Here is a 17,705-nt window from a genome sequence, read left to right on the forward strand (position 1 = left end):
AATAAAAAAATTAAAAAACTAATAAAAAAAAAAGGAGAGCAACCAAACCAATAAACAAATCCACCAATGATAACAAGTGCTGAAAACTATACTAAGATAAACATAAAAATCAGAAATTAGTCTGTTGCATACAGCAAACCCCAAGTCTACAGTTGCTCCCAAAGTTCACGGCCTCAATTTTGGGACGATCTGTTGTCTAGTCAGGTATTCCAGAGATGCAGGTACATCAAGTTGATTGTGGAGATTTAGTCCGCTGCTCCTGAGGCTGCTGGGAGACATTTCCCTTTCTCTTCTTTGTTCACATGGCTCCTGGGGTTCAGCTTTGGATTTGACCCTGCCTCTGCATGTAGGTCACCTGAGGGCGTCTGTTCTTTGCCCAGACAAGAGGGGGTTAAAGGAGCAGCTGATTCGGGGGCTCTGGCTCACTCAGGCTGGGGGGAGGGAGGGGTACGGTAGTTATAATTCGAATGCGGGGTGAGCCTGTAGCAGAGGCTGGTGTGACATTGCAACAGCCTGAGGTGTGCCGTGTGTTCTCCCGGGGAAGCTGTCCTTGATCCCAGGACCCTGGCAGTGGCGGGCTGCACAGGCTCCCAGGAGGGGAGGTGTGGAGAGTGACCTGTGCTTGCACACCGGATTCTTGGTGGCTGCAGTAGCATCCTTAGCATTTCATGCCTGTCTCAGGTGTCCGCGCTGATAGCCGCGTCTCGCACCTGTCTCTGGAGCTCGTTTAGGCAGTGCTCTGAATCCCCTCTCCTTGTGCACCCCGAAGCAATGGTCTCTTGCCTCTTAGGCAGGTCCAGACTTTTTCCCAGACTCCCTCCCAGCTAGCTGTGGTGCACTAGCCCCCTTCAGGCTGTGTTCACAGAGCCAGCCCCAGTCCCCTCCCTGGGATCCGACCTCCAAAGCCCGAGCCTCAACTCCCAGCCCCCACCAGTCCCGGCCGGCAGGTGAGCAGACAGCCTCTCAGGCTGGTGATTGCTAGTTGACAGCGATCCTTTGTGTGGGAATCTCTCCGCTTTGCCCTCTGCACCCCTGTTGCTGTGCTGTCCTCTGTGGCTCCAAAGCTTACCACACACCCACCCCCCGTCTCCACCAGTGAAGGGGCTTCCTAGTGTGTGGAAACTTTTCCTTCTTCACAGCTCCCTCCCAGAGGTGCAGGTCCCGTCCCTATTCTTTTGTCTCTGTTTTTTCTTTTTTCTTTTGCCGTACCCAGGTACGTGGGGATTTTCTTGCCTTTGGGAAGTCTGAGGTATTCTGCCAGCATTCAGGAGGTGTTCTGTAGGAGCTGTTCCACTTCTAGATGTATTTCCGATGTATTTGTGGGGAGGAAGGTGATCTCCGCATCTTACTCCTCCGCCATCTTGAAGATCCTCCCCAACCCTTTTGAAGTATGGTACTTTCACATCTACTTACAAAGTAGCTATAGCTGTATCATTTCATACAACCTAGCATCTGCTTCTGTTTTTTTCATTCTGGAATGTCCTTCCCTTCAAATAGTCAAGCAAATACTGAGTCCCTCCCCCTTTCGACCTATGTTTTTTTGGTGGCAATGTGGTACTATCAGGTAGAGGGTGAGGGGTGGGGAATTTGGCTTGGTAAGTGAAAAAGAGATGATGAGGTAGAATGGTATATGATAAGAAGGTGATACAGACTCTGCCTTTAAAGAACTTATAGTCTAGAGGTAGAAGCAAAAAACAGGATAACAAAAAATTACAAGACAATTAAATTCAGAGCTAAATCAAATGATAATCACTTCACAGTTGATAGAACAATGAGATCTACCTGGGGGAATTAGGAGTTTCACAGAAGTGCATTTTAAAGTAAGCTTTGAAGAATGAGTAGAATTTTGGTGGGTGGCAATGCAGAGAGGGCATCTTAGGTTGAGGAAACATAATAAGCAAAGAAATTCTGTGTAAACCTTTAGACAACCATTTATAAATATTTATTGAGCACCTCCTATGTGCTAAATACTGTTCTAGGAGCTGAGAATACATACACAACTAGGCATAAAACAATCTTTATGTTTATGGAGTTTACTTTCTAGTAGGGAGACACAGAAAATAAAATTATCTAAATCTATGTATCTATGCAGTGTTACAGAGAAAAATAGAGTGGTAACAGGGTTATGAAGTCGCCAGCAAGTGAATGAGCGAGAGTGTGTTATTTTATAGAGGGCAATCAGGAGAGGCTTCTCTGTTAAGGTGATGCTCGAGCAGAGACCTGAGGAACGAAGGAGTGAGCCCTGTTGACATCTGGGAGCAGAGGGAACAGGGAGTAAATAATGGACAGGGTCTCTGGATGAATGTTGCAAGGGATGAAGCTGGAAAGATAGTTTGTGGCTAGATAGATCTTGGAAGGCCCTGCATTTTATTCAGTAGTCAATAGGGGGTCATTTACAGAGCTTTGGGGAGAGGAGTGACATAATAATAAACTTATTGAGGGCTTTACTGTGTGACAGGCACTGTGTCAAGACATCTGCATGCATTATCCTATAATACGTTGTGTTTAATTCTTACAACAACCCTATGAGGATGGTACTATAATACTTCCATTTTCTAGATGGAGAAACTGAGGTTAGTGGGGTTAAGATATTACTATGGTCTGAAAGTTTGTGTTCCCCCCAAGTTCATATGTTGAAATCCTAATGCCCAATGTGATGGTATTAGGAAGTGGGGCCTTTGGGAGATGCTTAGGACATTTGAAGGTGGAGCCCTCATGAATGGGATTAGTGTTCTTATAAAAGAGTCCCCACAGAGTTCCCTAGCCCCATCCACTATGTGAGGGCACAGTGAGAAGGTGCTGGCAATGAAGGAAGAGGGTTTTCACTAGACTGCAACCATGTTGACAGCTTGATCTTGGACTTCCCAGCCTCCAGAACTGTGAAAAATAAGTTTCTGTTGTTTATAAACTATGTAGTCTGTGGTATTTTGCAGACTGAATGCAGTAAGACAGGTATGGTGGCATTAAGAGGATGCTTGCAGTAAGCTCCTTTCTCTACCAAGCCACCCAAAATACATATATGCTGTTAGTAAAATCAGTGTGCTTATTATATAAACGCAGTTCTATGACAAGTCCCTTAGTCCCCTCTTCCAGCTAATTCCTCTGCTAAACTTCATCCTGTATTGAAATTCTGGAGCCACTACTGACTCCAGGTCACCCAGCTAGTGGAGCCAAAACCTAAACCTTGGATTCCAGTTTAGGGAATTAATTCTGCTTGCAACATGAATGGTGGGTTTGAAGCTGTGACTGACAAAACTATTCAGCTGCAAAAACGTGCTGTCTTTCATGAAAAAGGAAGGATGACTCAGGCTGGAGCTGAAGGCCAAGAGGATGGAGCCTTACACCACAGATGATTATCCCCAGGCTTTGATACCTAATAGAGTTTGCCCTGTGGGATTTCAAAATTACTTGGGAGTGTGGTGACTCCTTTTTTCCTCTAATTTCTCACTTTTTGAATGGCATTATCTATAACTGTTGCTCTGTGCCTGTTCCACAACTGTATTTTGGGAGCAGAGAACTTTGTTTTCTAGTTTCACAGGTCTACAGATGGAGAGGAATTTTACCCCAGGATAGATGGATCATACTAATGTCTCATGCAAACCTTGTTTAGATGATGAGATGAGACTTTTGAGCTGATGATATTTTAGATGAGCATTTGGACATGAGTTGATGTTGTAATGGGTTGAAACTCTTGGATGTTGGCATGGGGTAAATGTATTTTGCATGTGGGATAGGTGTGAGTTTTGGGATGTCAGAGGGCCGACTGTGGTAGGCTGAAAAAAGTCTGCCAAAGATATCTAGGTTCTAATCCCTGGAACCTGTGAATGTTACCTCATATGGGATTTTGCAGATCCTTAAATTAAGGATCTTCCGATGGGGAGATTATCCTGGATTATCCAGGTGGGACCTAAATGTAATTACAAGTGTCCTTATTATAAGTGAGAGGCAGGAGATTTGACACGAAGAGGAGAAGGTGATTTGATGATGGAACTAGACATTGGAGTGGTGTAGTTTGATTGAAGATGGAGGAAGGAGCCGCAGCCAAGGGGTACAGGCTGCCACTAGAGGTTGAAAACAGCAAGAAAATAGATTCTCCCTTCAGAGCCCCGAGAAAGAATCTTCCTTGCCAACACAATCAGCTAAACTGATTTCAGGCTTTTCGCCTCTAGAATTGTAAGAGGATAAACTATAAACTTGAGTTGCTTTAAGCCACCAAATTTATGGCAATTTGTTATAGCAGCCACAGGAAACGAATACATCAATTGTTAAATTAATTTGAGGCTAATCTACCGTTTACTATATTCAGTTGTTCCGTCTAGGAATATGGTAAATCTTCCCATTTATTTGAGTCTTTTATTTCTCTCAAAGTGTTGTAATTTTGTTTAAACAGGTCTTGCAAATTTTGCGACGGGTGCTATAGAGAATGGAATTATTTTAAACACTTTTTTTTTTTTTAAAGAGGGAAGCTATTTGAATTTATTTTGAAGGATAAAGAAGGGTAAAGCAAGTGACAGTTTTTCTCTTGGAAATGTTTTTTGTTCCTTTCCCCAGAGTAGATATTTTGATAGACTATAGTCTCTGTGGTATCAGGTATCACATTTTATGTTTATTTGCTCTTTAAAAAATTTAGCGCAATTCTAGGAATACAGTGAGTGCCCCAAAGTGCTGTGCTAGTTGAATGTTATCCTTTTGAAGTTCCCCAAGGAAAACAACTGCAACAAATCTCTTATGCAGTCTTTATAAAGCTCTGGAGATATAAATGTACATTACAGACATGTAATGTTTGTAATGCATATTTTTTGGTCTTTGTCTTATCATTATGCATTTTACTGTTCTGTTCTTTCAGATGCAAGGCTGGCGCTGAAAAAATATATTGCAAAGGTCTCTGCAATTGTTACAGATACAACAAAGGGACCAGGGAAGCTTTTTAAGGAAGACAAGGTACTGCATTGTGATTATAGTTTGCTCTGAAGTCTTCTGAGATTTTTGCCTTGTATCTTTAATTTCTACACTAATGCACTAGAGGTAGATAGCAGTCCTCACTGCTCTCTTCTCCCTCCCTTCCTTCATTTTTTCCTTTCTTAATAAACTGCTGTATAGGGGAGGGGCACAGGAACAGCATAAATAGTACTGGCAGTGTTCTTGTTCCTCTGTTGATTAGTGGGATCCACTGATACTCATTTCATTATTTTGCTTTAAAACTTAGATATACATCATGTATTTTTGTAAATATGTATATACACAGTACATATTTTTTAACATATCAAATTTAACATAATGGTGAAAAAAGATACACAGATGTAAAGATAGCTAATTGTAAAGCCAGCTTGTCACATTTACTATATACTTAGTACTGCATGTGAACTAATTTATTACTTTGGATGTACACTAAAAAAAAGATACACTCAAGGTGTTAGAAATGTGTTTGGGTTTTAAATTATTTCCTGCATTTCTGTACAGGAAGTTCTATGAATTTTCTGTGACTTATAATTCTGATGAAAAAGAATAGCTATTGCTAAAAGTATAAGACATCATCAAGTCTGAGAACATGCTAAGTTACACATTTCACTTGTTTGTAAAACACTTTACAAAATCTCTTATGAAACAACATATAGGCAGAATTCTATTAGAATAGCTATTGCAGCTATTAGATCTGCAAAACAATCTTTCTGGCATGGACAGTGCTTTGTCAAGCTAGTTACTATAAAAGCCTTTTTAATTTCAGTTTTCAAATATTTGGTTATTTGAGCTAGAAAATATAGTAATGATTAGAATAAAATAAAAATAAAACATCTAAAGCAAACTTAATAGTTTTCTCTTTTCCCTTTGCAGTCTTATTACCGTGTGGTTCTAATAACAATTTTGTGTTAATCTCATCATGCTTTCCCTTCACTTATATAAACATATGTATGCACACATAGTTTTATAAGAGATTTTGCTTTTATAAAAATAGGATCATACTATACAAATTGTTCTTTAATTATTTTTCCTTTAAAGAATATATTATGGATATCTTTATAAATACACTTTATTCTATATACTTCTGTATATACTACTGCTTATTTAATAATATGGACAGGATATATAATACATTTATTCATGTCTCTTTATTATTACAAACCATAGAGTAATGAACATCTTAAATCAGATATCAGCAGTTTGCTGCTCATGTACAAAGGGATGGTTTTGCAATGCAAACTGAGAGGTTTTCAGTGAGGTGGAGCTCTTTTTGCATTTCTTGCACTTTCTTCTCCTGTGAACCGCCTGAGAAGGAATAAAATATCCTCGGCATTGTCCGTTGAGTTGCATGCAGCTCATACCATCCACCCATTTTTTTCCAACCTTTGCAAACACTTTTCTTTATCACAGGGCTCATTGAAAATAAAGAATTAGGGAGAAGGTGTAGACTGGCCCAAGGCTTCATGACTCTAGATTATGAGTTTCTTTATACGCACGTTCCACTAATGTTAGAGCTGCACTGTCAGATATAGTAGCCCCTAGCCATATGAGATTATTTAAATTAGAATTAATTAAAATTAAAAATTCAGTTCCTCAGCCACTTTTCTAGTGCTCACTGGCTATGTACGTCTAATGGTGACTGTATTGGACAACGCAGATACAGAACTTTTCCATCATCACAGAAAGTTCTGTTGCACAGTGCTGGTTTAGAGATACTATAGAGTTTTATTTTTAAATAAACAAGTGGAAAGTAAATTCTTTGTTTCTGTCTCTAGAATACCATCCTCAATGCATGCCGTATAAAAAATGAATGGCTGGAAACCCATTTAGAAGCTTCCATTAATGAGCTTTTTGAGCAGAAACAGCAATTGGAAGATATTGTGACTCCTATCTTCACAAAAATGGCTACACCACGTAAGTTTTGGATAAAAATGGTTTGAATGTCAGAAAAGGTGAAAATTAGGTTCAATGTTGTTATTTCTGAGATAATCTGATTTCAACACTCTTCATTAAGTAGCCATTAACCTTGTTACAGGCACTAATCTGTAACTCAGTTTCATTTGGTTACAATATTAATAATAACTAAATATAATGAGAGTTATTTCTACAGAGAATGTCTAGTACTAATCTTATTACCATCATTAATCATTTAATTTTATGTAATTTACTATGGTTTTGACCAGTGATTTTCAACCAGGAAGACATGTCCTTCAAGGAGATAGAGCGGCAGAATTTGAAAAAAACATTTTCAGTAATGTAACTCTATAGTTTGAAAAACCTATCGTGAGAATACTGTCCTGTCAGTGGAGAAGGTGCACCGTCAGAATCTTGGTGACAGGTGTACCTAAAATTTAAAAAATATCAGCTTTATTAAGATAGAATTCTCATACCATAAAATTCACCATTTAAAAAATGAAAAATTCAGCGGTTTTCAGTATATTTTCAGAGTTATATAATCATCACCACTGTCTAATTTTAGAACATTTTACCAGCCCGAAGAGACACACCACATCTATTAGTAGTCACTGCCCATTCCTCCCTTCCACAAGTCCCTGGCAACTACTAATCTACTTTTTATCTCTATGGATTGCCTGTTTTGAACATTTCAGAGATAGATCATATAGTCTGTTGCCTTTTGGGTCTGGCTTCTTTCGCTTTGCGTAATGTTTTTAAGGTTCATCCGTGTTGTAGTATGTGTCAGTATTCCTTTTTATCGCTGAACAATAGTCCATTGTATGGATTCAAATTTATCCATTCATTAATTGATGGACCCTTGAGTTTCTACTCATTTGACTATTATAAATAATGCTGCTATGAATTTTTGTGCACAAATTTTTGTGTGGCCACATGCTTTCATTTCTCTTGGGTATATATTTAGGAGTAGAATTGCTGGGGTCATATGGTACCTCTATTTCTGACCTTTTGAGGAATTGCCAAACTGTTTCCAAATTTCCATTCCCATAAGCAATATATATGAGGATTCCAATTTCTCCACATTGTTATCAACATTTATTATTATCTTAAAATATTTTTTTTAGCTGTTCTAGTGGGTATGAAGTATCTTAATGTAGTTCTGATTTGCATTTCCTCAATTACTGGTGATGTTAAACATTTTTTCAAGTGCTTACTGGCCATTTGTATATTTTCTTTGGAGAAATGTCTCTGAATCTTTTGCCCATTTTTAAGTTGAGTTGTCTTCTTATTTTTTTAATTGAAGTATAGGTGATTTATAATACTATATTAGTTTCAGGTGTACAGCATAGTAATTCAATATTTTAATAGAATTTAAAGTTACTACAAAATAATGGGTACACTTCCCTGTGCTATTCAATATAGCCTTGTTGCTTATTTATTTTATGTGTAGTGGTTTATATCTCTTAATCCCCTACCCCTATCTTGCCCCTCCCGTCTTCTCTCTCCCACTGGTAATCACTAGTTTGTTCTCTGTATCTGTGGGTCTGTTTGTTTTGTTATATTCATTTGTTTTATAAAAAATTTTTTAGACTCCACATGTAAGTGATAACATAGAGTATTTGACTTTCTCTGACTTATTTCACTAAGCATAATACCCTCTAGGTCCATCCATGTTGTTGCAAATGGCAGAATTTCATTCTTTTTTATGGCTGAGTAAACATACATATATAAACACACACACACACACACACATATACACACACACGACACATCTTCTTTATCCATTCATCTCTTTGTTTTGTTTTATTTTTTTTGGTTTTTTTTTTTTGGCCACGCCAGTCAGCTTGTGGGATCTTAGTTCCGCAATCAGGGATTGAACCTGGGCCCTGGCAGTGAAAGCACCAAGTCCTAACCACTGGACGGCCAGGGAGTTCCATATTCATTTATCTCTTGAGGGACACTTAGGTTGCTTTTATGTCTTGGCTGTTGTAAACTGATGCTGCTATGAAAATTGGGATGCATGTTTCTTTTTGAATTAGTGTTTTCATTTTCTTCAGATATACACTCAGGAGTGGAATTGTTGGAGCATATGGTAGTTCTATTTTTAGTTTTTTGAGGAATCTCCATACTGTTTCCACAGTGGCTGCACCAATTTACATTCCCACCAACAATGCAAGAGGATTCCCTTTTCGCTATATCCTCGCCAACATTTGTTATTTGTGGACTTTTTGAAGATGGCCATTTTGACAGGTGTGGGGGGATAACTCATTGTGGTTTTGATTTGCATTTCTCTGATGATTAGTGATGTTGAGTGTCTATTTGTATGCCCGTTGACCATCTGTATGTCTTCTTCGGAAAAATATCTGAATTTTGAAAAATTCAGATCTTCTGCCCATTTTTTAATTGGACTTTTTGGTTTTTTGATATTGAGTTGTATGAGCTGTTTGTATATTTTGCATAAAAACCCCTTGTTGGTTGCATCATTTGCAGATATTCTGTAGGTTGTCTTTCCGTTTTGACCACGGTTTCCTTTGCTGTGCAAAAGCTTTTAAGTTTAATTAGGTCCCCTTTGTTTATCTTTGCTTTTGTTTCTTTTGCCTTTGGAGACAGATCCAAAAAATTATTGCTATGATTTATGCCAAACAGTGTTATGCCTATGCTGTGTTATAGGAGTTTTATCATTTCAGGTCTTACATTTAGATCTTTAATCCATTTTGAGTTTATTTTTATATATGGTGTGAGAAAATGTTCTAATTTCATTCTTTTACATGTAGCTGTCCAGTTTTCCCAGCACCACTTATTGAAGAGACCATCTTTTCTCCATTGTATAGTCTTGCCTCCTTTGTCATAGATTAATTGACCATAAGTGTGTGGGTTTATTTCTGGGCTCTTTGTTCTGTTCCCTTGATCTAATTATCTGTTTTTGTGCCAGCACCATGCTGTTTTGATTACTGTAGTTTTGTAGTATACTCTGAAGTCAGGGCATGTGATACCTCCAGCTTTGTTCTTTTTTCTCAAGATTGCATTGGCAAATTGGGGTCTTTTGCGGTTACATATAAATTTTAGTATGATTTGTTCTAGTTCTGTGGAAAATGCCATTGGTATTTTGAGAGAGATTGCATTAAGTCTGTAGATTGCTTTGTGTAGTGTGGACATTTTAACAATATTAATTCTTCTAATCCAGGAACATGGGATGTCTTTCCATTTCCATTTATTATCTTCAAATTCTTTCATTCATGTTTTATAGTTTTCAGAGTATAGGTTTTTCACCTCTGAGGTTACAGTTATTCCTAGGTTTTTTTAATGCGATTTTGAATAGGATTTTAAACAGGCTTGTTTTCTTGCTTTCTCTTTCTGATAGTTCATTATTAATGTATGGAAAAGCAACAGATTTTTGTATATTAATCTTGTATCCTGCAACTTTACTGAATTCATTTATTAGTTCTAATAGTTTTTTGGTGGAGAATTTAGGGTTTTCTATATAGAGTATCATGTCATATGCAAATAGTGACAGTTTTACTTCTTCCTTTCCAATTTAGATGCCATTTGTTTCTTTTTCTTCTCTGACTGCTGTGGCTAGGACTTCCAAAACTGTGTTGAATAAAAGTGGCGTGAGTGGTCATCCTTGTCTTGTTCCTGATCTTAGAGGAAATGCTTTAAGCTTTTCACTGTTGAGTATGATGTTAGCTGTGGGTTTGTTGTAAACGACCTTTATTATGTTGAGATATGTTCCTCATTACCAACTTTGACGAGAGTTTTTATCATGAATGCATGTTGAATATTATCAGATGTTTTTTCTGTGTCTTTTGAGATGACCATGTGATTTTTATTCATGTTTTATGAATGTGGTAGATCACATTGATTGATTTGCAGATACTGAACCATCCTTGCATCTCTGGGATAAGTCCCACTTGATCATGGTATATGATCCTTTTAATGTATTTTTGAATTCGGTTTGCTAAAATTTTGTTGAGAATTTTTGCATCTATAGTCATCAGAGTTATTGGCCTGTAATTTTCTCTTTTTGTAGTGTCTTTGACTCATTTTTTTTTTGCTTTTTAAAAAAATTTTAATAGATATTTATTGGAGTATAATTGCTTCACAATACTGTGTTAGTTTCTTTTGTACACCAAAGTGAATCAGCCATATGCATACATATGTCCCCATATCCCCACCCTCTTGAGCCTCCCTACCATCCTCCCTATCCCACCCTTCTAGGTTATCGCAAAGCACCAAGCCGATCTCCCTGTGCTATACTGCTGCTTCCCACTAGCTAACTGTTTTACATTTGGTAATGTATATATGTCGATGCTACTCTCACTTCGCCCCAGCTTCCCCCTCCCACCCCGTGTCCTCAAGTCTGTTCTCTACGTCTACCTCTTTATTTCTGCCCTGCAACTAGGTTCATCAGTATCATTTTTCTTTTTTAGGTTCCATATATATGTGTTAGCATGCGGTATTTGTTTTTCTCTTTCTTACTTCACTCTGTATGCCAGACTCTAGGTCCATCCACCTCACTACAAATAACTCAACTTCATTTCTTTTTATGGCTGAGTAATATTTCATTGTATATATGTGCCACCTCTTCTTTATCCATTCATCTTTTGATGGACATTTAGGTTGGTTCCATGTCCTGGCTATTGTAAATAGTGCTGCAGTGAACATTGTGGTACTTGTCTCTTTTTGAAGTATGGTTTTCTCAGGGTATATGCCCAGTAGTGGGATTGCTGGGTCATATGGTAGTTCTATTTTTAGTTTTTTAAGGACCTCCATACTGTTTTCCATAGTGGTTGTATCAATTTACATTCCCACCAACAGTGCAAGAGGGTTCTGTTTCACCACAGTCTTTCCAGCATTTATTGTTTCTACATTTTTTGATAGTGGCCATTCTGACCAGTGTGAGGTGATACCTCATTATAGTTTTTTTTTTTTTTTTAAAGAAATTCACGTTCTTTTTTATTTATTTATTTATTTATTTATTTATTTATGGCTGTGTTGAGTCTTCGTTTCTGTGCGAGGGCTTTCTCTAGCTGCGGCAAGTGGGGACCACTCTTCATCGCGGTGCGCGGGCCTCTCACTATCGTGGCCTCTCTTGTTGCGGAGCACAGGCTCCAGACGCACAGGCTCAGTAATTGTGGCTCACGGGCCCAGTTGCTCCGTGGCATGTGGGATCTTCCCAGACCAGGGCTCGAACCCGTGTCCCCTGCATTGGCAGGCAGATTCTCAACCACTGTGCCACCAGGGAAGCCCCCTCATTATAGTTTTGATTTGCATTTCTCTAATGATTAGTGATGTTGAGTATCTTTTCATGTGCCTCTTGGCCATCTGTATGTCTTCCTTGGTGAAATGTCTATTTAGGTCTTCTGCCCATTTTTTAATTGGATTGTTTGCTTTTTTGATATTGAGCTCCATGAGCTGTTTGTATGTTTTTGAAATTAATCCTTTGTCTGATTTGCAGTATTTTCTCCCATTCTGAGGGTTGTCTTTTTGTCTTGTTTATGGTTTCCTTTATTGTGCAAAAGCTTTGAAGTTTAATTAAATACCGTTTGTTTATTTTTGTTTTTATTTCCGTTGCTCTAGGAGGTGGGTCAAAAAAGATCTTGCTGTGGTTTACGTCAAAGAGTGTTTTTCTTATGTTTTCCTCTAAGAGTTTTATAGTGTCTGGTCTTACATTCAGGTCTTTAATCCATTTGAAGTTTATTTTTGTGTATGGTGTTAGAGACTGTTCTAATTTCATTCTTTTACATGTAGCTGTCCAGTTTTCCCAGCACCACTTATTGAAGAGGCTGTCTTTTCTCCACTGTATGTTCTTGCCTCCTTTGTCGTAAATTAGGTGCCCATATGTGCATGGGTTTATCTCTGGGCATTCTATCCTGTACCATTGATTATACTGTTTTTGTGCTAGTACCATACTGTCTTGATTACTGTAGCTTTGTGGTATAGTTTGAAGTGGGTGAGCCTGATTCCTCCAACTGCATTTTTCTTTCTCAAGATTGCTTTGGCTATTTGGGGTCTTTTGTGTTTCCATATAAGTTGTAAAATTTTTTGTTCTAATTCTGTGAAGAATGCCATTGGTAGTTTGATAGGGATTGCACTGATACCGTAGATTGCTTTGGGTAGTATAGTCATTTTCACAATATTGATTCTTCCAATCCAAGAACATGGTATATTTTTCCATCTGTTTTTGTCATCTTTGATTTCCTTCATCAGTGTTTTATAGTTTTCTGAGTACAGGTCTTTTGCCTCCTAGGGCAGGTTTATTCCTAGGTATTTTATTCTTTTTGTTGCGATGGTAAGTGGGATTGTTTCCTTAATTTCTCTTTCTGATTTTATGTTGTTGATGTATAGGAATGCCAGAGATTTCTGTGCATTAATTTTGTATCCTGCAACCTTACCAAATTCATTTATTAGTTCTAGTAGTTTTCTGGTGACATCTTTAGGATTTTCTAGGTATAGTATCATGTCATCTGCAAACAGTGACAGTTTTACTCCTTCTTTTCCAATTTGGATTCCTTTTATTTCTTTGTCTTCTCTGATTGCCATGGCTAGGACTTCCAAAACTATGTTGAATAATAGTGGCAAGAGTGGACATCCTTGTCTTGTTCCTGATCTTAGTGGAAATGCTTTCAGTTCTTCACCATTGAGGATGATGCTTGCTGTGGGTTTGTTGTATATGGCCTTTATTACATTGAGGTACTTTCCCTCTATGCCCATTTTCTGGAGAGTTTTTATCATAAATGGGTGTTGAATTTTGTCAAAAGCTTTTTCTGCATCTATTGAGGTGATCATATGGTTTTTATTCCTTAATTTGTTAATATGGTGTATCGCATTGATTGATTTGCGTATATTGAAGAATCCTTGCATCCCTGGGATAAATCTCACTTGATCATGGTGTATGATTCTTTTAATGTGTTGTTGGATTCTGTTTGCTAGTATTTTGTTCTGGATTTTTGCATCTATGTTCATCAGTGATATTGGTCTACAATTTTCTTTTTTTGTGATATTTTTTCTGGTTTAGGTATCAGGGTGATGGTGGCTTTGTAGAATGAATTTGGGAGTATTTCTCCCTCTGCAATTTTTTGGAAGAGTTTGAGAAGGATGGGTGTTAGTGCTTCGCTAAATGTTGGATAGAATTCACCTGTGAAGCCATCTGGTCCTGGAGTTTTGTTGGTTGGAAGATTTTTAATTATAGTTTCAATTTCATTACTTGTGATAGGTCTGTTTATATTTTCTAATTCTTCCTAGTTCAGTCTTGGAAAATTGTACCTTTCCAAGAATTTGTCCATTTCTTCGTGGTTGTCCGTTTGATTGGCATATAGTTGTTTGTAGTAGTCTCCTATAATCCTTTGTATTTCTGCGGTGTCATTTGTGAGTTCTCCTTTTTTATTTGTAATTTTATTGATTTGAGTCCTCTCCCTCTTTTTCTTGAGGAGTCTGGCTAATGGTTTATCAATATTGTTTATCTTCTCAAAGAACCAGCTTTTAGTTTTATTGATCTTTGCTATTGTTTTCTTTGTTTCTGTTTCATTTATTTCTGCTCTGATCTTAATGATTTCTTTCCTTCTACTGACTTTGGGTTTTCCTCGTTCTTCTTTCTCTACTTGTTTTAAATGTAGGGTTAGATTGTTTATTTGAGATTTTTCTTGTTTCTTGAGGTAGACTTGTATTGCTATAAACTTCATTCTTAGAACTGCTTTTGCTGCATCCCATAGGTTTTGGATCGTCATGTTTTCGTTGTAATTTGTCTGTAGGTATTTTTTGATTTCCTTTTTGATTTCTTCAGTGATCTCTTGGTTATTTAGTAACGTATTGTTTAGCCTCCATGTGTTTGTGTTTTTTATGTTTTTTCCCTGTAATTGATTTCTAATCTCATAACGTTGTGGTCAGAAAAGATGCTTGATATGATTTGAATTTTCTTAAATTTACTGAGGCTTGATTTGTGACCCAAGATGTGATCTATCCTGGAGAATGTTCTGTGTGCACTTGAGAAGAAAGTGTAATCTGCTGTTTTTGGATGGAATGTCCTGTAAGTATCAATTAAATCTATCTGATCTGTTGTGTCATTTAAAGCTTGTGTTTCCTTATTAATTTTCTGTCTGGATGATCTGTCCATTGGTGTAAGTGAGGTGTTAAAGTCCCCCACTGTTATTGTGTTACTGTCGATTTCCTCTTTTATAGCTGTTAGCAGTTGCCTTATGTACTGAGGTGCTTGTGTGTTGGGTGCATAAATATTTATAATTGTTAACTCTTCTTCTTGGATTGATCCTTTGATCAGTATGTGGTGTCCCTCCTTATCTCTTGTAACAGTCTTTATTTTAAAGTCTATTTTGTCTGATACGAGTATTGCTACTCCAGCTTTATTTTGATTTCCATTTGCATGGAATATCTTTTTCCATCTCTTCACTTTCAGTCTGTGTGTGTCCCTAGGTCTGAAGTGGGTCTCTTGTAGACAGCATATATATGGGTCTTGTTTTTGTATCCATTCAGCCAGTCTGTGTCTTTTGGTTGGGACATTTAATCCATTTACATTCAAGGTTATTATCGATATGTATGTTCTGATTACCATTTTCTTAATTGTTTTGGGTTTGTTTTTGTGGGTCATTTTGTTCTCTTGTGTTCCCACCTAGAGAAGTTTCTTTAGCATTTGTTGTAAAGCTGGTTTGGTGGTGCTGAATTCTCTTAGCTTTTGCTTGTCTGAAAAGCTTTTGATTTCTCTGTTGAATCTCAATTAGATCCTTGCTGGGTAGAGTAATGTTGGTTGTAGGTTTCTCTGTTTCATCACTTTAAGTATATCCTGCCACTCCCTTCTGGCCTGCAGAGTTTCTGCTGAAAAATCAGCTGATAACCTTATGGGGATTACTTTGTATGTTATTTTTTGTTTTTCTCTTGCTGCTTTTAATATTTTTTCTTTGAATTTAATTTTTGTTAGTTTGAGTAATATGTGTCTTGGTGTGTTTTTCTTAGGGTTTATCCTGTATGGGACTCTCTGCACTTCCTGGACTTGGGTGACTATTTCCTTTCCCATGTTTGGGAAGTTTTCACCTATAATCTTTTCAGATATTTTCTCAGACCCTTTCTTTTTCTCTTCATCTTCTGGGACCCCTATAATTCAAACGTTGGTGCGTTTAGTGTTGTCCCAGAGATCTCTGAGATTGTCTTCAATTCTTTTCATTCTTTTTTCTTTATTCTGCTGCTTGGCAGTTATTTGCACCATTTTGTTTTCCAGCTCACTTACTAGTTCTTCTGCCTCAGTTATTGTGTCATTGATTCCGTCTAGTGTATTTTTCATTTCAGTTATTTGTTTGTTCTTTAGTTCTTCTAGATCTTTGTTAAACATTTTTTTATTTTCTCAATCCATGCCTCCATTCTATTTCTGAGATTCTGGATCATCTTTACTATCATTACAATGAATTCTCTTTCAGGTAGATTGCCTATTTCCTCTTCATTTGTTTAGTTTTGTAGGTTTTTACCTTGTTCCTTCATCTGTGACATATTTTTTTGCTGTCTCATTTTTTTCTCTTTTTTTAATGCGTGGGATTGTGTTCCTGTCTTGGTGATTGTTTGGCCTGAGGCTTTCAGCACTGGAATTTGTAGGCTGTTGAGTAGAGATGGGTCTTGGTGCTGAGATGAGGACCTCCGTGAGACCTCACTCCAATGAATATTCCCTGGGGACTGAGGTTCTCTGTTAGTCCAGTGGTTCGGACTCGGAGCTCCCACTGCAGGAGCTTCGGCCTGACCCCTGGCTCGTGAACCAAGATACTGCAAGCCACATGGGGTTGCAAAAAAAAAAAGAGAGAACCATAACAAAGTAAAAAATAGCATTAAACTAGTAAACTAACAGATATATGAGAAAGAATATAAAAATAAAAATGTAGATAAATAAACAACCAGAATTTACAACTGTACCACAATAGTGAAAAAGAGGAGGGAAAAAAAAAAAGAAAAAAGAAAAAAGGTGGGGGGAGGCCTTAGCTGTGGAGAGTGGGGCCTAAGCAAGGGCAAGGTTTGGGTGGTGGGCGTGGCCTATGCTCAGGACCCACAGGGCTGGAAAAGGCCCTGGGGGCTGTGGGGGGCAGGGCTTAGCCTCAACGCAAAAAGAAGGGGCTCAGGCTTGCCCACCACCCCTGGTCTCAGAGGGTGGGGGACCTCACCTGGGAGTCCAGGAGGCTTCCTGGGCTCGAATAGGTGGGGCAAATGACCTCTGCTCCTCTCCCACTCCTCTCAGAGGACCCCTCCTGCCTGCCTCTCCTGATCTCCCTGGTGTCGCCCCCTATGCCCCCAGTACCAATGCGGCCATGGGGAAGGGGAGCCTTGGAGGGTAGGAGACCACCCTGGGAGCTCAGCAGGCTCCCTGGGCCCAAGTGGGTGGGGCAGTTGCCCTCCGCTGCTTTCCCACTCCTCCTGGAAGGCTCTTCCCGCCTGCCTATTCTGATCTCCCGGCCTCAAGGGTGCTGATCCTGTCTGGCCTCCACTTCTCTTCCCCGCTCAGTCCCACCATTTCACTTGGGGGTTCCTCCCGTCTCCTTGGGCATCAGGGTTTCCCACCAGCGGCTGGCAGGTGCCCTAGTTGTGGGGAGACGCTAACTTGGAGTCTTCCCACACCTCCATCCTGACTCATTTTGGTACTAGGGTAATGGTGGCCTCATAGAATGCATTTGGGAGTGTTCTCCCATCTTAAAAATTTTTCAGAATAGTTTGAGAAGGTTAGGTATTAACTCTTCATTGTATGTTTGGTACAGTTCTTCTGTGAAGCCATTCAGTCATGTCTTTTGCTTTCTGGAAGTTTTTAAAATTACAATTTCCATTTCACAGGTAGTGATTGGTCTGTTCAG

General features: G+C 38.5%; 1 protein-coding gene across 5 annotated transcripts in view; it reads left to right on the forward strand.

The window, feature by feature from the left end:
* LOC309624795 (ankyrin repeat domain-containing protein 45-like) overlaps window positions 1-17,705 on the forward strand; it is a 159,397-nt gene that overhangs the window by 27,681 nt on the left and 114,011 nt on the right. For all 5 annotated transcript variants that reach the window (XM_082383400.1, XM_082383401.1, XM_082383397.1 and 2 more), the window contains 2 exons: window positions 4,847-4,941; window positions 6,735-6,873. In XM_082383400.1, the coding sequence (XP_082239526.1) occupies window positions 4,847-4,941; window positions 6,735-6,873 (234 nt within the window). The remainder of the gene's footprint in view (window positions 1-4,846; window positions 4,942-6,734; window positions 6,874-17,705) is intronic.

Source organism: Balaenoptera borealis (assembly GCF_965194805.1).
Source record: "Balaenoptera borealis genome assembly, chromosome: 1".
NCBI lineage: Eukaryota > Metazoa > Chordata > Mammalia > Artiodactyla > Balaenopteridae > Balaenoptera > Balaenoptera borealis.